Source organism: Schistocerca serialis, chromosome 8 (genome assembly GCF_023864345.2).
Source record: "Schistocerca serialis cubense isolate TAMUIC-IGC-003099 chromosome 8, iqSchSeri2.2, whole genome shotgun sequence".
NCBI classification, from domain to species: Eukaryota; Metazoa; Arthropoda; class Insecta; order Orthoptera; family Acrididae; genus Schistocerca; species Schistocerca serialis.
In genome coordinates this window covers 469,148,809-469,175,331 of record NC_064645.1, presented here as the reverse complement: position 1 = coordinate 469,175,331, position 26,523 = coordinate 469,148,809, and the positions used below count along the sequence as shown (strand labels likewise).

The window sequence follows — 26,523 nt, the reverse complement described above, 5'->3', positions numbered from 1 at the left end:
AGAAATAAAAACGTTGAGGTTCGCCGACGACATTGTAATTCTGTCAGACACAGCAAAGGTCTTGGACGAGCAGTTGAACGGAATGGACAGTGTCTTGAAGGGAGGATATAAGATGAACATCAACAAAAGCAAAACGAGGACAATGGAATGTAGTCGAAGTAAGTCGGGTGATGCTGAGGGAATTAGGTTAGGAAATGAGAAACTTAAAGTAGTAAAGGAGTTTTGCTATTTGGGGAGCAAAATAACTGATGATGGTCGAAGTAGAGAGGATATAAAATGTAGACTGGCAATGGCAAGCAAAGCGTTTCTGAAGAAGAGAAATTTGTTAACAGAGTATAGATTTAAGTGTCAGGAAGTCGTTTCTGAAAGTATTTGTATGGAGAGTAGCCATGTATGGAAGTGAAACATAAGACGATAAATAGTTTGGACAAGAAGAGAATAGAAGCTTTCGAAATGTGGTGCTACAGAAGAATGTTGAAGATTAGATGGGTAGATCACATAACTAATGAGGAAGTATTGAATAGAATTGGGGAGAAGAGGAGTTTGTGTCACAACTTGACAAGAAGAAGGGACCGGGTGGTAGGACATGTTCTGAGGCATCAAGGGATCACAAATTTAGCATTGGAGGGCAGCGTGGAGGGTAAAAATAGTAGAGGGAGACCAAGAGATGAATACACTAAGCAGATTCAGAAGGATGTAGGTTGCAGTAAGTTCTGGGAGATGAAAAAGCTTGCACAGGATAGAGTAGCATGGAGAGCTGCATCAAACCAGTCTCAGGACTGAAGATAACAACAACAACATCATTTCCACATCATCCATAAGGAGTCAGTGATGTCTTCTCTTGGTTGATGAGTGACTGAATAGAACCCGAGAGACACTTTTCTTGGGTTCTCAGCAAGTGCTACGCACATACAAATGAATTTCTACCAATTTTTACCGGTCAACATTTCTGTTCTTTTTTGAAATGAGAACATTGTTCCTTTTCACATAACAAATCTGAAAATTAGATTGGTTGGCAAGACAACAAATGAATGGAGAATAAAAAGTCCATGGGGAAAAATTTATGGCACGACTTTACCAAAAGCTGGACTCTAATGACAAACAAACAACTAAACTTTCTGTTTAAGATTCGCCTTTGTCATCATATAAAGCCACATACCTGCAACTCTGTATAAAAAGGCAACAATAAGATACGTACATTCACAGGCATTGTGGATTTGAGAAAGTAGTGACAAAGGAGGGGACAGCTCGATTATGTGCTAGAAAGTAAACATAGTTACATTTCAACCAGTATATGAACTGATGACAGTAACAGAAATTTACACACACCACACAAAGCATAGCAATATATTCTGGTATGTGCACACAACCACTATTTGGTCATTACCTACTGCTGAAACAGCTCACATTTAGCTATCTCCTGCTCCCACTGTTCTGTTTTAAGGTTAGTCAGAGACACTACTTTTGTGAGTATTAACGTAATTGTTAAGATATCAAGTCACAATTTCGCTCTGTGTTAGATTAAATGCACTGCCCTGCATAATTTTTTTTATTCTGAGCCTACATAAGGATAGCATCCATTAAATATTAGAAAACCAAATCACATATCCACAAAATGAATATTTACATAGGAAAATATAAACAGACAGCCAAAGGGCAGGTGTATCTAGAGAGATGAACTTCAGTATGAACTCAATACTCCAGTGGCATTTCCACCAACTTACAGTTTTGTCCTACATTCCATTATCAAATCATTATACTATCAGATAATGAACCATCAGTATCTTCAGTGCCTTCACCAGTTAAAGGAATAAGCAAAACACCAAGGAAAACTCAGTTTAAATTGTATTTTAATAATAGTCTTTTATACAAATTATTTTAATCTTCTTGCACAACCGTTGTTTTTTCTGAAACATAAAGACCATCCAAAAATTTTCGGATGTCCTTATTCTTCACTGTCGTCGACTGCTGGATAAGGGCAGCTGAAACAGAACAAAAAAAAATGCTTTTGAGAACAGGTGGAAAGTGTGCTTTATTCAAGCTTTTGCTACCCATGGTTCTTCATCAGGAAAGAGGGAAGGAGAGGAAAAGACTAAAGGATATGGGTTTTAAGGGAGAGGGTAAGGAGTCATTCCAATCCCAGGAGCGGAAAGACTTACCTTAGCGGGGGAAAAAGGACAGGTATACACTCGCACCCACACAAATCCATCCACACATATACAGACACAGGCAGACTTAAAATATGTCAACACTTTCTAAACTTTTCATGCTAATTAAGGACATGTAAGCATGGTCTTTTCCGAATGTACTTCTGACCAAAAAGAGATTCTGGTAGCTGCAGTCCACAGTTTTAGTTAATCATGCCTTTTGAATTTTTGTGGAGATATTTCCATAGAAACAAGTATTTCTGTATGTCTAACCAAGAAGAGAAATTCCAATATTCATACATTTATTTTTAATAAAACGAAATATTTTCTTAAAAATTTTCATCCTCTACTGCACTCCTGTAGGTGCTGAATTTCGAGAAACACTGAAACACGTAGTTTTTTAAAATTTCTAACCGAAAAGTCAAATACCAATTGTCATAGAGACAGCAATAAAATCCATCAGTAGTTCTTTAGTAATTACCTATTTTCAAAAAACTTCCACCAGCTATATTACCCCGTTAGTGACTGGATTCCCCAAAATGCTGAAACATGCATTTTTATTTCCTGACAGAAACCAAAGAGCAGTTTTCGTAGGTTCTAGCTTCAAAATTCCCTTAATTCTGACATACTTTCAAAAAGCCTTTCATTCTCTATTTCACTACCTTAGGAGTGGAGTTTTGGACAATGCTTACAGTATAAGACCCACACTCTCTCCAAACATCAAATTTCTATCCATCCTTAGTCGTTTGGACTGGGTGATGAGTCAGTGAATTCGTCTGTTCAAAAACAGTGATGCGTATGTTTCATTTCTAACAGAGAAGTCAAATACAAATTTTCATAGATTTAGCTTCAAAAATGCTTTCATAATAAAATATTTTCATAAAAAATCTCATCCCTATTCCACCCCCTTAGGGGTTGAATTCCCAAAAACAATTCAATAGTGTTTTTATTTTTAAATTTGTAACAGAGAAGATTTAGCTTTAAAAATATTTCATTAGTTCTTTAATAATGATATATTTTCAAAACAACAGGATGTACACGGAAAAAAATAAAAAAAAATTCCTGCATTTTCCCCGGATTTACTGATTAAAAACAAACATTTTCCACATTAAGTGACAGTATACGTCCCTCAGAACTGTAAAACTTATCAATCATTTAGATTGGTTGGTTGGTTGGTTGTGTTGGGGAAGGAGACCAGACAGCGAGGTCATCGGTCTCATCGGATTAGGGAAGGACAGGGAAGGAAGTCGGCCGTGCCCTTTGAAAGGAAACATCCCGGCATTTGCCTGGAGCGATTTAGTGAAATCACGGAAAACCTAAATCAGGATGGCCGGACGCGGGATTGAACCGTCGTCCTCCCGAATGCGAGTCCAGTGTCTAACCACTGCGCCACCTCGCTCGGTACTATCATTTAGATGGTCAGTGTTTTACACACTGGCGTATACACTGCATATTTTGTATTACAAAAGTAGAAATTCCAATTCCACCAAACATAGCATGTTATTTTACAAAGCACTGAATTCGAGATTACAATGTGCATTTACAAGTCACTCATAATTCATGTCACGGGATCTGGTCAACTGATGACAGCACATATTCAGAGCATAAGACACGTGATGTAGTCAGCCAATAGCACCATCACTGTTAAGTAATGTGAAAACACAAGTAGGAAAAAGTTTCTGGTTTAAATTAATATACATAGTGTAACTTCAAGAAAAGCTAAGCTTTCACATATAACATTTGTATTTTTATGTGTATTGCACTTTAAGATATGCCACACAAATATGCCAGTAAAATTTTAAATGACGAGGTGTGTGTGGTCTTGTGGGATCGAAATTCTTCGAAGTAACTTGTCCTCAAAGTTTTAAATGAGGGTCAAATGCTCTGTGATTTCAGAAATTCATTGCACATTCACTCGCATAACAAACTCATCTTGCTTAAAGGAAACTCACTTTGAAAGTAATGCTTTTCAAACCATCGTTCACAATATTTTCCTGCAACCTGTTAGAAACAGGTTCGTTTTAGCAATTGCCAGAGGGCACCAGAGAACAGGCGTTACAGCATGTATGCAGCTACAATGATGTAGGAAGCCCATATATTCGTACATACGTAGCATTAATATTACATTACGCGATGAAAGAAACAGGATGTCACAGAATACTCCAAAACCACTGGAATTTTGTAAGCCTTACTAAAAAGCACAATTAGGCTTATTAAAGTGCACATTCATATGTCCAGATTCACACTGAAGTAGGTCCCCACCTGGTACTAAGCTTGAAGTACCAATACTCTATTATCTCATGTTTGGTTCATTATTATTGCATTATGGCTTATGTGCCATAAGATGAATATGTGCTCTTGAAATCCTGCAAACAGTTCCATCCACACTACAGGTAGCCAGAAGTGGGAGAAGGCACTGCGCATACAAGATTTCAGCTCTACTCGTGTGGGTGAGCCTGCTGGCAACTAACCAAATGAAATTCAATCTCAACAGTTGTGATTTCACACTCATCAAAAGCTGTTTGTTGTTACGAAGTGTTGCACAGTTTTCATCCTAAAGCCTTTGATAAATTTTGCAGTCAGGAAGACACTTGTGTGTGTACTGTGTTTGTGGTGGTTGTAAATGGCGCATTTTCTTCGCACTTTGTTTTATTTTGGTGTTTTTCTATCGTTCATGCTTTACTGCTGCAATATTATTCTGCAGTAATGGGCTAAAATGAAATTCTTTGTTAGAGTATAAATGATTTCAATCAAAATTACAAAAATTTAACCAAAAGTAAAACAACGAAAAATTCCCAGGTTTCCCCTGGTCTTCTCCCAGGTTCCCCCCCCCCCCCCCCCGAGTGTATAAATCTTGCAATTGTTGCTCCAAGTGAAAGGAGTCCTAAATGACAATCCCAGAACTGACCAGAGATCACACCTCAGACCTTTGGACCGGTACTTAACAACTGAGCCAAACAAGCACACAAGCCTTGTGAAACTGGACCCTTCAAACCAAATAAAACTGCTACTGCCATCAGCACATGAATTGTCACATTTCATAACAGTTTAGTAGCTCACTGTTAAAAAATGTGTAGTACACGGTCTGCACATGTTGCTGTTAACACTTTCAACAGTCCCTGACAAAGTGCCTACAGTTATATAAACATTATTAACTGGCCACAATGGGAAAATTATTTCAATGCCAGACAATTATAGAAATGGCAATAGTTGCTACACATCACCTGGAGTAAACTTAACCCTTTTCGTGACATGTAGACCTTTGTGACACGCGCAGGAAGTTAAAGGGGTTGCGTTGTGAACACTGGAGGTCATGAGAGCCTCAAGAGCCAACGTTAATACATTTTAATTACTTGTTGAGTGACTGGTGTTAACTGTTGCAGCCTCAGCTGTTTCAAGGTAAGATAAAACTTTGCTTTTTCCTCTGAATCACATGCTCAGGCAGTTCTGTGACTGTAGGCTGCAGATTCCTTGACTTGCACCATCAGGTGGTGAGTTTCCAGGTTCCACTTAACAAGTCAGGAGTCCACTACATACAGGAAGCGGCTACACGGGTAGTGGGAAGTGTGTGGAAGGGACTGGCAGCTTTTTAGGTTAGAGGATCTCAGGAAACCACAGAAAGGGTGTCCGTCTAAAAGGGGGCAGGTGAGACACAGTAAGGTAGTTGTAGAAATGATCAGTATTGTAGTAGTGAACTGTCATAGCTGTGTTGGGAAAAAACCAGAGATCCAAGTCCTAATAAAAAGCACTGAAACTCAAATAGTTATAGATATAGAAAGCTGGAAATAAGTTGTACAGAAACACACCAGTGGCAAGACACAATCAATACCTTCACTGCGCGATAACAATGGTGAAGTCACTGATGACAGTAACATTAAAGCAGAATTATTAAACATGGTTTTCTGAAACTCCTTCACCAAAGAAGATGAAGTAAATATTCCTGAATTACAATCAAGAACAACTGCGAAGATCAGAAACATAGAAATAGATACCCTCGGTGTACCAAAGCTGCTTAAACAGGATGTATACGTGGACAAGGAAAAAAAATCCCGGATTTCCCAGTTAAAAATACACTTTTTCCATGTTAAGTGACAGTATACTCTTCCTCGGCACTGTAAAAGTCATCAATCCTTTGAATGTTTATTGTTTTATATACCAACGTATAATTTCCAAGCACTTTAGAAAACGAAACTCAGGGGGAAAAAACGCGTTTTGGAAGACCTTTGATGTGCGGCATCACGTACGCTGCATATTTTCGTATTACAAAGGTATAAATTTGAATTCCACCAAATAACGCATGTCACTTCCCAAAGTATTGAAATTGAGATTGTGATGCGCTTTTGTAAGCGTCATAGCTCATTCACGTTATCTCGCCAGCTGATGATAGCTATAGGACACGTGATGTCATCAGCCAATAGCAAGATCACTCTTAAGTAGTGCGAATACACAAATAAGAAAAGTTAATGGCTTAAATTAATATACATAGCATTCACATATAATACTGGTCTCAAAGATTAATAAGTTGGAAGAGAAGGTAAGCTTCCACATATAATGTTGGTCTTTCTTGTGCGTGTTGCACTTTAAGATACACACACAAATGTGCCAGTAAAATTTTTAATAATGATGCAAATGCCTCATCTTCTGAGCTCGAAATACTTCTAAATGGTCGTCCTCAAAGAGTTGATTTTTAAATGAGAGTCAAACGCTTCGTGATTTAAGAAATTCATCGTACATTCTCGCACATAATTCACCTTGCATAAAAGAACATCTGCTTTGAATGTAACCACCATTCGCAATATTTTCCCGCGACCTGTTAGAAATAGGTTCGTTTCAGCAGTTGCAAGAAAGCGCCAGATAACTGGCGTCACCGCGCTTGCGCAGCTACGATGACGCAGGAAGCCCATATGTTCGTATGTGTAAAACATTAAAAGATCTTACATTATGTTATAAAAGAAACAACACATCAAAGGATACTTCAAGAGGGTCTGGATTTCACTAACCATACTAAAGTGCATAATTCGGCTTAAAATGCACATCCGTATGTAAATTTTCTTGGAATACCAGTACTAATGTTTGGTTCTTTATTATCGCATAATGCCATACGTGCACTTGAAATGCAGCAAACAGTTGAAACTAGCCAATAGTGTGAAATTAAACAAACTGAGTGCCTCAGTACAAAGTATTAATAACCAAACCAGCAAAAATAACTTCATTGTTCTGTAAGGCGATTAATGCTTGACTGTCAAAGCTGGAAATAAAATCTGCAACTATTAACATATTTTAGCCCACCATAATTATGCGAACGTATTTTAATTAATTTGATAGCTCCCTGCCACAAAAATCTATTTCGTTATCATTTAACGTGAGAGCAATAAACGAAGAGTAAACAACAAAATCACTGAACATAAACACAGGTCATGTGGAGACAACCCACCTCCCCACTACAACTCTGACTGCTCTGTGCATCAGCCCCGGATCTACGATATTTCCGAACCGGGGCAATGTTAAGTAGTGGTGCCAAGCGACATTTCCGTAACCAGAAGCAGGAGAAGGTACTACTCATATGCGCATGCGCAAGAGCCCGCATGCAACTGCTCAAACGAATCTAATTTAAACAGTTGACACGTCATGCTCATTGGAGGCAGTTTGTTGTTATAAAGCATTGCATAGTGTTCCTAGAGCCTTTGACACACTTTACAGTTGGCACACTTGTATGAGCACTGTTTTGTTGTTGTAACGGCACATTTCCTTTGCAACTTAAGTTTTATTTTCATTTTTCTTCTCCCGTTGATGTTTTGTTGCTGCAGTATCATTCTGCAGTAGCGGGATACAATACTATCCTTTGTTAGAATATTGGTTCTTACCAGTCAACATCACAAAAATTTAACTGAAAACTAAAACAATGAAAAATTCCCGGAGTTCTAAACAATTCCTGGGTTTTTCCCGGTTTTCTCCCGGATGGAAAAATTCCCGGATTTTTCTCAGATCTCCCGGCTGTCCCGGGTCGATACACCCTGTTAAACCACTTAATAAAGGCAAGGCCTCCAGTCCCGATTGTATACCAGTTAGGTTCCTTTCAGAGTACGCTGATACAATAACTCCATATTTAGCAATTATATAAAACTGCTCGCTCACAGAAATATCTGTATCTGAAGACTGGAAAATTGCTCAAGGCACACCAATACCCAAAAAGGGAAGTAGGAGTAATCCGCTCAATTACAGGCCCATATCACGAACACTGATTTGCAGTAGGTTTTTGGAACATACTGTGTTTGAACATTATGAAGTACCTCAAAGAAAACAATTTACGGACACGGATTCAGAAAATATTGTTCTTGTGAAACACTACTATGTCTTTATACTCATGAAGTAATGAGTGCTATCGACAGGGGATGTCAAATTGATATCTTTAGATTTCCAGAAGGCTTTCAACACCACTCCTCACAAGTGTCTTCTAACCAAACTGCGTGCCTATGGAATATCACCTCAATTGTGCGACTGGATTCGTGATATCCTGTCAGAAAGGTCACAGTTCGTAGTAATAGATGAAAAGTCATTGATTAGAACATAAATAATAACCAGCATTCCCAAGGAAGTGTTCCCGCCCTCTATTGTTCCTGGTCTATATTAACGACATAGGAGACAATCTGAGTAGCTCTCTTTGATTGTTTGTAGATAATGCTGTGATTTACTATCTTGTAAAGTCATCATATGACCAAAATGAATTGCAAAATGATTTAGATATGATATCTCTATGGTGCAAAAAGTGGCAATTGACCCTGAAAAAAGAAAAGTGTGAAGTTATTCACATGAGTACTAAAAAATCCACTAAATATCGATTATGTGATAAGTCACACAAACCTGAAGACTGTAAATTCAACTAAATACTTAGGCATTACAATTACAAATAACCTGAATTGGAACGATCACATAGATAATGATGTGGGTAGAGCCAACCAAGGACTGTGATTCATTGGCAGAACACTTAGTAGGTTCAAGAGGTCTACTAAAGAGAGTGCTTACACCACACCTGACCGCCATATTCTGGAGTATTGCTGTGCAATGTGGGATCCGCATCAGGTGGGACTGATGGATGACATCCAAAAAGTTCAAAGAAGGGCAACTTGTTTTGTATTATTGTGAAACAGGAGATAGTACCACAGACATGATACGTCAATTAGAGTGGCAATAATTAAAACAAAGGTTTTTCTTTGCCACGGGCTCTTCTCATGAAATTTCAACCACCACTATTCTCCTCCGATTGTGAAAACATTCTGTTGGCACCCATCTACATACAGACAAATGATCATCACGATAAAATAAGGGAAATCAGGGATCGCACAGAAAAATTTAAGTGCTCATTTTTCCTGTGTGCCGTTTGAGAGTGGTAGAGAGACAGCTTGAAGGTGGTTCATTGAACGGCACTTTATTGTGAATAGCAGAGTAATCACATAGCGGTAAAGACCATGTCCAGTGAGGAAAATACCTCGAGTTGATGAAGCAGATTTTGGTGAACATTTTGGCAATGCTCACTGAACCTCTAAGACGATATTGACAATGACAGAAGTATGTTTATGAAGATGACAATGAAAATCAACAGACAACCTCCTGTGTTGGGACTTTTGAAAACTGTTCACTGATGGAGAGAGAACAAAAGAGATTTGGCAATTCAATACACGAAATGAAGTCACGTGTTAGTTTGCCCAACATATAGAACTACTACAATATAACAAAGGACAAAGGTGGGCGTGTTCATTGCGCTATTGTTACTGATCGCAGAATACAAATTTAACCATGAAAACTACCAGTCTTTCTTTTGCACTGGGTGTAAAACATGTCCTATTTTTCACGCTGCCATGTCTTTTTGTCGCTTTGCAGCTATAAAATAAGCACTACGACCTGATGACGCTGCTGCAACAGAGAGACGTAAATGTGACCCTGCTGCTCCTACTTCAGAAATTTATGCTACGTTCGTGGCACACAGCCAGAAGAAGCAAGTAGTTAGTGATCGAACCACTGTGACAAACCCTATTTGCTTTCAGGGTGTTATGCAGATCTCATGTACATATGCCAAACAAAGCAGTAAATTATGGCATAAAGACGATTAACTTAGCTGATGCTGATACCAGCTAAATGTTCAATACCTATGTATACGAAGGAATAGGATAGGATGGCAAAATCCAGAGAGAAGCAGAAAAAAAACAACAGGTCCCAATTTGAGCTTTTCTCGTAACAGCCCCAATTCAGGGCAGCAACCGAAAAGTGACAGGGGACAACTGATTTGTTCAGTCAAGGCTGAAATTTATGCTACGTTCGTGGCACACAGCCAGAAGAAGCAAGTAGTTAGTGATCGAACCACTGTGACAAACCGTATTTGCTTTCAGGGTGTTATGCAGATCTCATGTACATATGCCAAACAAAGCAGTAAATTATGGCATAAAGACGATTAACTTAGCTGATGCTGATACCAGCTAAATGTTCAATACCTATGTATACGAAGGAATAGGATAGGATGGCAAAATCCAGAGAGAAGCAGAAAAAACATAACAGGTCCCAATTTGAGCTTTTCTCGTAACAGCCCCAATTCAGGGCAGCAACCGAAAAGTGACAGGGGACAACTGATTTGTTCAGTCAAGGCTGGGAATGAGCTTGGTAAAAGAGGGTCGATCTACTTAAGTACCACGCAGAAAAATAAAAGGGATTTACCACCACCACCACCACCAAAAAACAACACCTCAATGATTCACATTATGGATTCTCCCCAGATGGAAAAAGTTCCTTATTTTCCTCAAAAGTGAAAAGCAACAAGGTTTTGAACACTGTATCATCTACGCATCATTGTAAAGGAATTAATGAAAATGGTAAATCTGAACGCAACTTTTTTTACAATGCTACCAAGGAGGCGTTGACACACTGAATCACAAATGCACAATTTACTAAACACAACAAAAGGATGAGAGATGGCATCTTTGTGAATTTAGTGGAATACTAAACGCTGCCATGATAAGCTTCCATACTGTCCACAAAAGTTTTGTTGCCATCCCAAGGGAACTTAAACACCTGGGATGCAGCTTGCAGAACCACACAAGAGAACAACACTAGCAAATACTTCAATGAATAACTGTCATCTTTGTCATCAGTGCAGGAAGACAACTAATAAATCTGTCGACTGCTGAGAGCCTGTTTGTGTGCAATGTTCAAATAAAATCTGCACTTCTTGCCTTAAAAAACTGTAATTGGGTGGATGAGGTAGATAATGATGTATGTTTGCCAGTCTGCAATGCATGGAGCATTATTTTCAATTTTCATGGTATTTTGCTATTTTGTACAAACTAAATGTTATACTACCTCTTGCCACTAATCTGCGTTTACTTTCGTGATGAAAATTTCTAGTCAGGTACAACTACTCGGAGACTGATGATAACCAATTCTTAACTATTACTTTGTTATACCAAAGTGTATCCTAATTTCCTAGTTTGAGTTTTCTCATTTTGGAAGACTAAGTAGAAAAATAATTATTGTTGAAGGATACAACTAGGTTCCTCCTGCAGTCATTTTCCCCCCTCAAGTACTGAGTCATTTTTGTCATGTGCTATATTCATTGTAGAAATAAGGATTGATTTTCCCTGATTGTTCAAGGACAAGAAAGTTTTTTTTTTATTTTCATTATAATCCAAGAAAAGTTGTGACAGTTTACATCTGTTTCATATAATTACATTGAAATGAGTTTTTAATAAAACTGTTGGAACAAACACAGGTGTAAATGTTCCTATACCACCCTTACATTTGTAGTTACACATTTGAAAGTTCAGAATGTCACATTTTGGACAGTCACAACAGCAGAATGTGGTGGACCAAAAAGGCCCACGTGTCACGATTCACAAGAAATTTACACATGTCATGAAAAGGGTTGCGTACGTTTTTGTACAAACTGGCTAGAAATGGAAGTAATGCAGTTTTGATATCAGCAATATACCACTACCTTGGATTAGAACTATTAAGGTTTCAAATACAATACTGTCAACAACATTTAGATACCTAAGATGACTTACTGGAAACACCAGTGAGAGGTTAAAATTTGAGATAAGCTATAAGTAACTGTTGTAATTTAATATGCTGGTACAAATTACATTTTGCCCCCTTCCCAACAGGTATTTTTCTATTGTGCATGATTAAAAACACAATGTGTACCAAAATCTCTCTTGTGTATTACAATTCTGCATTTACCTTGCAATCTTATTTACAATGAAATATAACTTACAAGCTGTAACAAACACCAGCAGTTATGGATTCTGTACCAACATTAAAGATGTAATGACAAGGTAAAATTCAACAGCCATGAGGATGAGTGTTAAATGTGTGTAGTTTACAATAAATCTAGATTTTTGGCTGCTACATATTACACTGTAATAAAAAATATCAGGATAAATATCAGAGTTATATTCATCCAATGCCAGTTATTTACTTTTGAATGTGTCAGTGTCTACACTAATGGCCAAGGAAACTGCAATCTCTGGTGGCACATGACATGCTACGTGCCAGCTGGCAATGCCATTCCTGCCACTATCAATTGAGTCATTAAATTATTTCAATCTATCTATATCAAACAATATTAAAAAGCATGAAAGAACAATCTCACAGAAGTAGAAAGGCAGAACAAAATATGAAAACCAATACTCGAAAATAGGTTACATATTCTACACACTGAGAAATGGAAGACTTACCCTACCTACAATGAGAAAATCCCACAGCAATAATTACCTGATCGGGAAACATCTTCAATGCTGTTTCCTTCAACTATCAACTCATCTTTTTGCTTTGCCGAGTTTGTCACAGTAACACCTGGGGCCATTTTCACCCTACGAATGTATTTCTCCCCCAAAAAGTTACGAACTTCAATAACTGTGTTGTTCTCAGTTGTTACGCAGTTAATAGGGAAGTGAGCATATACTGCCCTCATTTTGTAGAGGAAACCCTGAAAAACAAATGTGAGAATAAGCAAAACACAAGCTTAAAACTAATCAGAGTTAACATGTCACCAAATTGAAAATGAATTAAGAGGTATTTCTTACCTTTGTTACACCTTTTAACATGTTTTCAATGTGCGAGCACACAGTACGCACAGCAGCAAGCTCTTTCTTGGTGCCAAACCATTTTTCTACTTTGAGAAGTTTTGGGTTCACCATCTGTGAAAAAAATGACTTGTGCATTGAATTTACCAAAACACAGTTGATTTGTTGTGACTAACCACATTTAGCAGAAACTTAAGGTACATACACCGCTTGGCAATGGCACAGCAGGCATAAATATATACTCTAAAGGGTTTAACACTGTTGTGTCAAAACCACCCTATAAAATATTCTCATAATAAAAATATAGTATTTTTAAAATCTTTTGTATCAGTGATTTTTTGAGGGGAACATGGTGTTTTCTCCAATTTGTCTAATTGATTTACATTTAACTGTGAGTACTCTTCACAGACAGGTTTGATTAAGCATGAAGTCCAGTATCTTTGAAAATTAAGAAGTTAATCACACAAAAAGAAAAAAAAGTGTGGCTGGAACAAATGATTGAAGATAAGATGCACCTAGAATGAAGAAAATACAAAAGAATAGGCAACAACAGGGTAAAACATAAGAACACTGTGGAACAGGTTGAACTGAACTATTAGGATAGGCCTTCAACAGAGTGATAACGCATGGCACAATGAAAATACGGGAAAAAATATGACCAAGAAGAAAAACTTTTTGGCTAGACACCACATTTCATTTCAGTAGATGAGATGGGTCATTACCCAGCACAGACCACAGTACAAGGAGTCTAAGATTTCTTTGAATGTCTGTACAGGTTGTCAAAAGATGAAAATGACATGCTGCAAGTAATTCCAGATAAGGTGTATAAAGCTATTAGGTTATAAGAAAGTAAAAGGTAAATCAACAACAAAGCAACACAACTCATTTGCTGTATTGTTAACAGGTGTCCTGCAAAGAATGAAGATTCTCCAAATCTGGAACAATGTTGCAAGTGTTCCAATTCACATGAAATGGAACTACAGGCTTACCAAATTCACCTTCATATTGTGCAAGACATTGCACAAAAAATAAAAAATTAACAATCTGACTTCAGAACTGTATACACCACAAAGGACCCTTTGCATGGCATTTTATATATACATAAAATTGTGGAATAAGTGTTATGAAGCTTCGGGCAAAAATCTGAATCAAATCTGTGTTGGCAGCTGTTGAGAAAAAGCCAAAGATTCATTTCAGTACCATGAAGAATACACCCTCTTCAAATTCTGTGTCATACAACACAAAACTGGAAACTTTTGTTTGCATACAAAACCTATTTACAGCCAAAGTGCTGGCAACAGCTTGCTCTTCCTCTGTAGGGTGTCAGTCACCACTGCAGCGAGTTTCAGTATTCTGTGATGCCAGTTATCAAAGAAAGCTGTTGTTTCCCCATCATCTGCAGTGGAAGAACAACAAAGCAATGCCAATATTCTTGCAGTCAGTGTGTTTATTCATGTACTATCAAAAAATTCAATGCTATTTTGGCAAAAGACTTAATACCCGAACATTAATCGAACGTAGCACTTTCCACTGTTATTTGTGTGTGTGTGTGTGTGTGTGTGTGTGTGTGTGTGTGTGTTGGGGGGGTTGCGGTACACAAAACAGCATATTTGTACATCTTTTTTAAAAAGTTTTTGCATTTGTTTTCAGCAGTACCTTCGAATCAGTTTTGGCGCATTACATTATTCCTGAGTGTCAGTAACTATAAGATTAATCCAAGAACAATGATTTCATCAGGAGCAACACGAATATTTTTCCCTTAGTGCCAGAAGCTGAGCTCCTTTGTGTGCTGGAGAAGTAATTCAATTTTGTACCATAACTTTAGGAAATACCGTATTTACCCGATTACAAGATGAGGTTTCCCCCCAAATTTGTCATTAGAAAAATACAGGATCATATGATACGATATGTTTTTACAGTGTTTTTGTCTTGCATTTACAGATAAAGCATCAGCCATTGAGGTTTCGTACAAGTTTATTTTGAAGAGTTCCAAAGGGCAGAGCTCAGAAAACAATACATTCGTTCAAATAAGCTCGAGATTTCAGAATACACAGAAGTGCTCGATACAGTATCGATCTTGTTCAGTCAGTCACGTGACATTTGACTCAGGGCACTAGTGCAGTGGATGGATACATGAGAAACTGTGAACTAGGTACAAGAACTTTCTAATGTCCTGCTTTTAAAAAAATGGGTACTTTGTGAAAAACAGGATGGAACAGCATTAAATTCTGTCAACTCATAAACTTCTGTTGTAATTGAAGTTTTGCAATAAAAGTTCTCATACATATATGGATACCATAAACATACATTTATGCTGCTTTCTAGGTAAAGGTAACATTCAAAGACGAAAATCTTTTCCTTCAAAAACCACTACATGATTCTGAACCCAAGTCAGTTTTATATTTGGTTATGAGAAATTAATGATTTAAAAAGTGCATTGCAAATGAAAATTCAGTTGTTCACACAGTACACTGCTGGGGAGAAAACTTGACCAGCTTTTAATCAGCTTTAGAGCAAGATAGTGACATCCATATGAATTGAGAAAGAAAATTAATCGAGAATTAAATGTCTAAAAAACAAAACAAATGACAGTAACCTGACTGCAATAGTTATTGCAAGAATAAACCCCTGTGAAGATAGTACCAACAGGCGGCTATAGATCGCGAGATGAGCGAAAGTTCAGAGCATTGGACTGAATTGTGATTGCAATCTTTTATTTATGTGTTGTTTCTGTTGGTACACGACCTACACCCTAGAAGATATAGCTATCTGTAGTTCACTGTTGCTCAAGCACAGCACTATGGAAGGCTTGGAGGGCGAACAGTGACATGAGCTTAGCTGAAATAAACTGCCAATTGCCTGAATCCATTTGTACTCAGAATAGAATAGACTTTAAAACTGGCCCAATACTCAACAATAACATGCAATATTGCAGGAGATGCAGAAAGTCTACACTGGGGCCAGTGGCATACTTATGTGTGTCGTGCAGTAATGTTGTCGATGCTCACCATGAGGTACGGTGCAAACAAAAGGGGGTGTGTCAGCAGCTGGTTCTACAGAGAGAGAGAACAGTGGGCAAACACTATGTTTTTGCAGTCACGTCAGTATAGAAGTAAAATCCACTGTGTTTGAAAGAAGAGGCCAAATATTTGTGACAAAGAAGATATAAGTCTCACAGTTCTCCTTTAAACGATAATGAAAAATAATGGTCTCTCGAACAACAGGCTAAATAAAAGTGAAGATAAAAATTAATATACATAATTTCTTTTTGTTTATTTTATTTCTCCTTGTATTATCAAGATGCAGATGACCAATAAATGGTATAAGTTTAGAATATAGGTGTAAAGGTAACTTTTTAGGCAGATACCTTACACCAACAAAAGTTTGTACATTTGATTAGTAATAACATGTTAAAAATAAATTTTCTCTCAAGGGGGCTTTTAAAGAATAGGGGGTTGTCTTATACTCACATAAATACGGTATCAAGTGATAACGTTAATACGATCTTTGTTCAACCCTAGGAACTGTACATCTAATGACACGTCAAATGTGAACTGACCCACAATTACTTCTGCCACAATGATAAAATAATCCTCCTTGCCACACAAATATGCATTTTAGCCTGTGTCACTTGCCACAGGTTTTGTAGAAGCTGTTCAGCAAGGCAAAAACAATTAACAATGCCATTACTTTCTAAAATACATCACGTGTACGAACAACTGCCATTCATACATACTGCAAGGTCTTTAAAAACAACAACTGAAAAAATAAAGCATTTTTTTTATTATAAATGGAAAGTGACATATCTTGGCTACTGTAGAATTAGATGCTCTGGGTAGTAGATACAACAACATATTTACTAAAATGCCAAGCAATTTTTTTTCATATGAACACATGGAAAACAACTGTTGAAAGTGATGTGCCTAATCATGTACACTTCACATCTGAGGATTGAGAGGTTCGGAGACTAAGGACTACTCTAATTTTCAGACTTCCTGCTTTATCCTCTCACCTAATCCTAACTTACTCTGTTTATGTTTTATATGAGTATTTTTTTTTAAATTTCTGTATTGCATATGACATGCCTGACACTGTTGTACTGAATGGTCCAAGGAAGAGTAAACAAACAAATAAAATATAAAAAACAGGCTGTCCCATTGCAGACAGTTTATGGTGAGGCAGTAAAATCCAGGCTGTCCGAAGATCTTCATTCGTATCTCAACAGGACTGCCATTAAATTACTTTATGGACAAGGGAAAATGTGACAGCCTACTGGAAAGTTATGATTTTCTACAGACAAAGCTGCAAGTTTACTTCCACCGAGCTATTTCACTGTCGAGGCTGAACAAGGTTGTAGGACAACTGGAACCATGTTCATGTGACAGAATTCAAACGCCAGTTTGCCTTCAGCCTGACAATGAAGCGAGGAAGATGACTCAGGGTGCAAGTGACCTGTTCATACCAGGAAATGAACTGGTTTCTGATGCTAAACAGTATGGCAACAAACATGAAGTCCTTGATCATCAATAGGAGGCAAAAAATGCCTATGAGACAATGGAAATGTTTATCAAAGAAGATACCAAAACACACACACACACACACACACACACACGGCCAGTCATCTGGGCGCAATGGACTTAGCATCCAATGATGTCAATGGCCACACATGGGTGTGTGTGTGTGTGTGTGTGTGTGTGTGTGTGTGTGTGTGTGTGTGTTTTCTTCCTACATTTGAAGGACTGGAAATAGCTTATAATATTAAGCAGTCTTCTTACAATGTTCTTATCTGTCACTCAACGCCACCTATGTGGTGAGTAACACTAACCTTTTCAGGTTTAAGATGTTGACTTGTTTTACCACATCACTGCAGCACAAAGACAACCTGCAATAACTAGGAAGGGAATAGTCCACATAGTGTTATGCACTTTGTTTATGTCTCTGTCAAGCACTTAAGTGTGATCTGCATAGTTGCAGACAGGTGGATATTGCTGTATGGACTTAATTCAGGTAGGACTGCACTGTTCGAAGTAATGAACACAAACAATGGAGTACAAAGGTGAAAGAGCGAGGTATCAGAATAAATGCAGCATGCAGATATAAGTGTACGGTGAAGATGATGTAAATGCATTTTGTCCTCCAACAAATAATTCCCAATGCCCCACCCCATGCCAACCAAACGGGAACCCATGAGAAATTCACGTACCATAAGTTGTTAGTTACCGATCTCACTGTTGTAGAACACCACTGACACACTGTTGTAGAGTACTACAGACTGCAAAAGTGTAAGAGTAACAGTCTTCTGCACAGAATATCACATTTACTTGCACTCATGAGAAACTGCAAAGAAATTCATCACATGATGTAACCTTGTGTAAAAATATAAATTAGTTTTCTATATATCATTACACAAATAAATAATTACTTTGCATTTGTTTTCTTTTCACAATTTTAAAAAAAATATAAATTGTTTACTATCCTACCTCACTTCTAAAATTTGCTTCTGCCTACCCTGAAATGCTGTGAGTCATTCCACATGAAATCAAGCAACAAAAGAATGGCAAGTAGCAAGTTTAAGAACAATGAAAGAAGGCTTTATATATGGAAGAGTACTGGAGACACCGGAATGTTTCAGATTGATTATATAATGGTAAGACAGAGGTTTCGGAACAAGGTTTTAAATGTAAGACATTTCCAGGGGGCAGATGTAGACTCTGACCACAATTTATTGGTTATGAACTGCACATTACAATGGAAGAAACTGCAAAAATGCAGGAATTTAAAGAGGTAGGACCTGGATAAACTGAAAGAACCAGAAGTAGTAGAGAGTTTTAGTGGGAGCATTAGGGAATGATGGACAAGAATAGGGGATAAGAATGCAGTAGAAGAATGGGTAGCTCAGAGCTGAAATAGTGAAGGCAGCAGATGGTCAAATAGGTAAAAAGATGAGGGCTAGTAGAAATGCTTGGGTGACAAGACAAATTGAATTTAATTGATGAAAGGAGAAAATATAAAATGCAAAAAATGAACCAGGTGAAAGGGAATACAGAGGTCTAAAAATTGAGACTGACAGGAAGTGCAAAATAGCTAAGCAGGAATGGCTAGAGGACAAATGCAAGGATGTAGAAGCATAGGCTAGGGTGTAAGGTAGGTGCCACCTACAGGAGAATGAAAGAGATCTTTGGAAAACAGAGAACTACCTATGAGAATATCAAGAGCGTAGATGGAAAACCAGTCCTAACCAAAGAAGGGAAAGCAGAAAAGTGGAGCTATATAGAGGGTATACACAAGGGAGATGTACTTTAAGGCAATATTATGGAAATGGAAGAGTACACAGAGGAAGATGAGAAGGAAGATATGATACTGCATGAAGAATTTGACAACGTGCTGAAAGACTTAACTCTAAACCAGGCCCCAGGCGTAGACAATATTCCGTTAAGAGTTACTGATAGCCTTGGGAGAGCCAGCCATGACAAAACTCTTCCATCTGATGAGCAAGGCGTATGAGACAGGTGAAATACACTCAGACTTCAAAATGAATATAATAATTCCAATTACAAAGAAATCAGGTGCTGACAGGTGTGAAAATCGCTGAACTATCAGCTTCATAAGTCACAGCTGCAAAATACTAACACGAATCCTTTATAGAAGAATGGAAAAACTGGTAGAAGCCGGCCTCAGGGAAGATCAGTTTGGATTCCGTAGAAATATTGGAACACTGAGGCAATACTGAGCCTACGACTTATCTTAGAAGCTAGATTAAGGAAAGGCAAACTTATGTTTCAAGCATTTGTAGACTTGGAGAAAGCTTTTGACAATGTTGAATAGAATAATCTCTTTCAAATTCTGAAGGTGGTTGGGGTAAAATACAGGGGGCAAAAGGCTATTTACAATTTGTAAAGAAACCAAATGGCAGTCACAAGAGTTGAGGGGCAAGAAAGGGAAGGAATGGTTGAGAAGAGAGAGAGACAGGCTTGTAGCCTATCCTCCATGTTATTTCAATCTGTATGTTGTGCAAGCAGTAAAGGAAACTGAAGAAAAAGTTGGAGGAGGAATTTAAGTCCACGGAGGACAAATAAAAACTTTGAGATTTGCCAATGCCTTTGTAATTCTGTCAGAGACAGCAAAGGACTTGGAAGAGCAGTTAAACAGAATAGACAGTGTCTTGAAAAGAGGATATAAGAAGAACATCAACAAAAACTAAACGAGGATAATGGGATGTAGTCAAATTAAAGCACATGATGGGGAAGGAATGAGAGAGAAAGTAGCAGATGAGTATAAGACTATGGGGCCGCAAATGCGGAAAGAAGTCCAAAAATTAAGTCGGGTGATGCTCAGGGAATTAGATTAGGAAATGAGACACTTAAAGTAGTAAAGAAGTTTTGCTATTCGGGAAGCAAAATAACTGATGATGGCCAAAGTAGGGAGGCTATAGAATGTACACTGGCAATGGCAAGGAAAGCTTTTCTGACGAAGAGAAATTTGCTAACATCAAGTATAGATTTAAGTGCCAGGAACTCCTTTCTGAAAGAATTTGCATGGAGTGTAGCCATGTATGGAAGTGAAACATGGATGATACACAGTTTAGACAAGAAGAGAATAGAAGCTTTTGAAATGTGCTACAGAAGCATGCTCAATATTAGATTGGCTAATGAGGTGGTGTTGAAAAGTATTGGGAGAAGAGAAATTTGCAGCACAACCTGACTAGACGAAAGGATCTGTTGGTAGGATACATTCTGAGGCATTAAGGGATCACCAATTTAGTACTGGAGGCAAGTGTGGGGGGTAAAAATAGTAGAAGAAAACCAAGAGATAAGTACAGTATGCAGAGTCACAATGATGTAGGTTGCAGTAGTTACTCAGAGATGAAGAGTCTTGCACAGAATAGGTTAGCGTGGACAGCTGCATCAAAACAGTCTTCGGACAGATGACCACAACAACAACAATTAGTAGCAGCTACATTGTGGTTTAATAAGTATCATTAATGTATTTGTAAAATGAAGGTATAATTAAACAAATTATTCATAATCTTATTTGAGCAAGTCACGGCGTGTGTTGAAGTATCTTCACAGTTAACTCGGGAAAGCCATGTGTGAATCTAAATTTATAATGTAATAAATAGATTGTCACTATAAAATAATAATGATTTTACAGCCTTATTTGGTTCCTGAGTTGTTATAACTTTGCAAGAAGTCCCATGCCCTATTGACAATGCACTAGGTGCTGCTGTCACCAGTAACACAAAATTTATTTCGATAAGTTTCCACTGGAACACCACCTTTAAACTGCTTTAAAAGACTGGTTGTAGTGACACACTGCTCTCTAGCTTAGCCCAAGGTATAGGTTAGATTGGAAGGTAACAGTTTGGCTGTGAGTTGGCGAAACACATGAAGGTGGGGGGGAAGCACTCTTGTGGTGATAGAACTGATTAGCACCTTAGCCTGTTTGAAAAAAATTGCAAAATAACATCACATTATAGCTGCAATAATGTTTACGATGTTCATTGCATTTTTCCTATATCACGGGTCAAAGACGATGACTCTAATGTATCATTCCTCTCTATCCACTTTTGGTTGCAGAAATTAATTTAAATTTCCATGGTACCATAACAGTGACAGCAAGTAAATTTTCTGTAGAGTTACGAACCTGCAGAAAACACTCATCAAACAAGAAGGCTACAGAAAACACTCATCAAAAAAGGTTAGTCTGAGAACCAGCTACTAAGAGCAACAACAGAAGTGAATGAAAATTCCAGCGTAACAATCACAAGTATTCCCTGGGATTTTGGACTAAAGGAGAACTTTCTAATTTTCATATTTCAAAAGACTAGTGGCAGCATAGCTGGAAGGAAGCCAATTATTCCAGAAGATGATGTATGACCTAATGGGGATTTGACTAGCAAAAAGTGAAAGACACTATAAAAATGCAAGTGACTCTACACAAATGTTTGCTGTCTGAAAATTACGCCACACATTAGATTTCCACCATTCCATGCGACAACTGCCAGACACCTTTTAATTTTTTTATAGCATGAAATTTTTTCCCTGCGTAATTGTCAGTCGTGAGGATTTTACACAAATAAAATATTACGAAACTGTAATTATCATTGTAGCACAAAATACATTTTTGCATAAAAATTACCTCCATTAGAAATGTCTTATCGATCAACAAATCTTACATAGCTGATATGAAGAGACCATATATTATTCCTGCAGCTTCTATTAGATTTTAGGATAATGGGTAATTCCTAAATCCATTATAAATGTAGTAACGTGTTTGTAAAATGTAAATACTGTTGGATTAAATAAGACCATTCACCAAAAAGCAGAAGTGTGAGTTGCCAATAAGGACAGACAAAAGAAAGAAAACTTGCTACCTCCGGAAGTTATCCTTTGATGAGCTAGAGTGAAACACAAACGCAGCACAAGCTCATCAAAGGATAACTCCTAAAGCTGTGTCCATCAACAGCTCAATGCTTCTACTTTCAAGTGAGTACAATCCTTTAATCCAAATGTCGTATGTATACACAAGCGGCAAGATGCAGTCAATACCTTTGCTGCACAGTGCCGATGGTACTGTTACCGATGACTGTGCCGCTAAAGCGGCGTTATTGAATGCAGTTTTCAGAAATTCCTTCACCAGGGAAGACAAATGGAATATTCCAGATGCTAGCATGAATTTCTTAGAAGTACATACCTTAGGGGTTGCGAAGCAACTCAAATCGCTTGATACAGGCAAGTCCTCAGGTCCAGATTGTATACCGATTAGGTTCCTTTCAGATTACACTGATACAATAGCTCCCTACTTAGCAATCATATACAACCGCTCGCTCACCAATAGATCTGTACCTACAGATTGGAAAATTTTGCAGGTCGCACCAGTGTTTAAGAAGGGTAGTAGGAGTAATCCATCTAACTACAGACCTATGTCATTGATGTCGGTTTGCAGTAGGGTTTTGGAGCATATACTGTATTCAAACATTATGAATCACCTCGAAGGGAACGATCTATTGATACGTAATCAGCATGGTTTCAGAAACCATTGTTCTTGTGCAACGCAGCTAGCTCTTTATACACACAAAGTAATGGCCGCTATCAACAGGGAATCTCAAGTTGATTCTGTATTTCTAGATTTCCGGAAAGCCTTTGACACCGTTCCTCACAAGCGAATTCTAATCAAGCTGCGGGCCTATGGGGTATCGTCTCAGTTGTTTGACTGGATTCTTGATTTCCTGTCAGGAAGGTCGCAGTTCGTAGTAATAGACGGCAAATCATCGAGTAAAACTGAAGTGATATCAAGTGTTCCCCAGGGAAGCATCCTGGGACCTCTGCTGTTCCTGATCTATATAAATGACCTGGGTGACAATCTGAGCAGTTCTCGTAGGTTGTTCGCAGATAATGCTGTAATTTACCGTCTAGTAAGGTCATCCGAAGACCAGTATCAGTTGCAAAGTGATTTAGAAAAGACTGCTGTATGGTGTGGCAGGTGGCAGTTGACACTAAATAACGAAAAGTGTGAGGTGATCCTCCTGAGTTCTAACAGAAATCTGTTGGAATTCGATTACTCGATAAATAGTACAATTCTCAAGGCTGTCAATTCAACGAAGTACCTGGCTGTTAAAATTACGAACAACTTCAGTTGGAAAGACCACATAGATAATATTGTGGGGAAGGCGAGCCAAAGGATGCGCTTTATTGGCAGGACACTTAGAAGATGCAACAAGTCCACTAAAGAGACAGCTTACACTACACTCTTTCGTCCTCTGTTAGAATATTGCTGCGCGGTGTGGGATCCTTACCAGGTTGGATTGACGGAGGACATCAAAAGGGTGCAAAAAAGGGCAGCTCATTTTGTATTATCACATAATAGGGGATAGAGTGTGGGAGATATGATACGCGAGTTGGGATGGAAGTCATTAAAGCAAAGACATTTTTCGTCGCGGCGAGATCTATCTATGAAATTTCAGTCACCAACTTTCTCTTCAGAATGCGAAAATATTTTGTTGAGCCCACCTACATAGGTAGAAATGATCATCAAAATAAAATAAGAGAAATCAGAGCTCGCAAAAGGTTTGTGTGTTCATTTTTTCCCACTCGCTGTTCGGGAGTGGAATGGTAGAGAGATGGTATGATTGTGGTTCGATGAACCCTCTGCAAAGCACTTAAATGTGAATTGCAGAGTAATCATGTAGATGTAATTACAAAATGCTTTATAAGCAGCACAAGCAAAATATTTAAAACAGGATAAAAAGAGTGTGTCAAGACACAGTATAGCTATATTTTTGAATCACATTTGCATTATGATATTGAACTGTTTGCTTGTTGTTTACAAAAATAAAAGGAATAACTTAACAGAGCAAATCGCGAGTAGCATTGAATTTATAGGTAACAAACTATGAAACTTTGCAAACACTGTGGGTGAAATCTAAGATGGCAGAACAGCTAAAATGTGAATCAATGTTTCATATGATTCCCCCCCCCCCCCCCCAAGGGCTAGGGGGGTTGATGGGTGAAGTTTTTATTGTCAAAAGTAGTAACATGCTTACTCAATTGATGTTTATCATACATGCACAGGTGTTGCCAACATTTGCGATTGAGCAGCCAAGTGCAAACTTTAGCCACAAACTAGAACGAAAATTAAAGAAATTTACTAGTTATGGATTCAGCTTTCGAGTTACAGCGATCAATCACTTTACAGGAGAAGAAACAAAAGAGTAAAAATGGGGACACTTGTGGTAGAGTAGAGTTTCCCAAACAATTTCCACAGTGCCTGGACAAAAGTTTAGGAAAGCAAATTCGTTGACAGACTTGACTGGAAGAACAATAATGACTAAACTAAAGTTTAACTGGGTGGGATTTGTTGGTACATAACATATGGTTAGTGAATCAAGGGAGTACTTTGTTGGATTTCACAATGTAAGGGAATGATCAAAGCCATTAATGGAAAGTGTGCAGATCAGAGATAACATACAGAAGCAACATGGGGGTGTATAGCTGGAGATCATAATGCACAAAGAAGTCGTGAAAAGATTGTCATCCAGCGATAAATGCATGAGTGATAATTGTCATGGACTTCTAATTTTCACAGTCAAATGACAGTAAGATGTGGGTTTACACAAGGTAAACATACCATTTAAAGGACAACATTAAACAACTTTTTCTGTGAACCAACTGGCGTGGTAAACACCGAACTACCTTTCACAAAGAACGTATTCCGAGAGCACTATCCTAAACAAATTCCCGTTGAATACACGTATCTGTTCAGACGCGCATGTTAAGGCGTTCTGTGAAAATGTTCAAGGCAGAGTCGAACAAACACCTTCCCCATAGTTTCTAAACGTAAATGTAATGTTTTCTAATCGTAATTATCACCTTTTGTTACTACTTACACGAATATCCAATGCTAAATGCTTGAATGACCTCTTCAGCACGCCGCGGGGTCCCTTGACGGTGACCAGGCGTGACTTAACCTTCACGCTGCACCCGTCGGGGATTTTAACAGTTTGATTCGTTACTATTGTCTTCATCCTGAGAGTAGAAAAAACAACACTGAGCAAATAATACATCGAAATATTTCAGAAAAAAATCAATATAAACAAAGAAAATTTAAGTTTGGTTCCCTACGTAGAGTATCACAATTGCAATATGAAATATTTACTTCACCTGGAAAATTCTCAAATGAAGCTAAATACTATTTTAAGGTATATTCACACTATGTACAGCACCGATTTTCGACTATTAATTAGATTACAACAGATATAACATTTAACAACATTACCTCTCTAATCACGCGTCTGCCACCCCGACCGGAAGAAAGAAACATCGAACCTCTTTGATCGCCAAAGATAGTTGTTCACAACGTATCGGGTTACAACATATGAAAGTTTTATATCGACAGTACTTAATTTCAATTTGATGGACAGTAGTTATACAAAAATTAGAATTTAATAAAATAATGTTGCATAAAAATTGTGCATCCACGATTGCCTTTAAATACGTGTGTTGGTTGTAGCCACTGTCTAACATTACATGTTATACTGTTTCTTTGATAAAATTAATATGGCTCTCATGACTGTTTATGTTTATTTTTGCCGTGTGCGATGTGTGGAAAAACTTGTGTACCTGGCGTTGTTTTGAGTATTAATTTTTAAGGTATATTTTAACTCAGTTATTATTTTGCACCGGTGATTGCTAGTTTATCTTGCAACAAAATTATATTCGCAAGCACAATTAATTTGAGTTCCGAATAGTTCTTGTATCTGCCATTATACACTGCTGGCCACCGTAAATGCAACACCCTGAAGGAAG

General features: G+C 37.9%; 1 protein-coding gene across 1 annotated transcript; it reads right to left on the bottom strand.

Annotated features, from left to right (window-relative positions):
* Positions 1–1,833: 1,833 nt before the first annotated feature.
* Positions 1,834–26,123, bottom strand: LOC126416197 (60S ribosomal protein L9). The gene is made up of 5 exons (XM_050083788.1): positions 25,994–26,123; positions 25,605–25,743; positions 13,220–13,333; positions 12,909–13,122; positions 1,834–1,982 (listed from the first exon to the last, which is right to left on the bottom strand). The coding sequence occupies exons 2-5, from the start codon at positions 25,740–25,742 to the stop codon at positions 1,879–1,881; spliced, it is 570 nt and encodes a 189-aa protein (XP_049939745.1). The 5' UTR covers position 25,743; positions 25,994–26,123; the 3' UTR covers positions 1,834–1,878.
* Between the last annotated feature and the right edge of the window lie 400 nt (positions 26,124–26,523).

Excerpts from the sequence above, each read along its gene's own strand:
- LOC126416197 (XM_050083788.1), bottom strand. The coding sequence starts at position 25,742 with ATGAAGACAATAGTAACGAATCAAACTGTTAAAATCCCCGACGGGTGC. Across the intron at positions 13,334-25,604 it reads ATTTAGCATTGGATATTCGT|ATGGTGAACCCAAAACTTCT; the intron begins GTAAGTAGTAAC and ends TTTTTTTCACAG. Across the intron at positions 13,123-13,219 it reads TGTTAAAAGGTGTAACAAAG|GGTTTCCTCTACAAAATGAG; the intron begins GTAAGAAATACC and ends TTTGTTTTTCAG.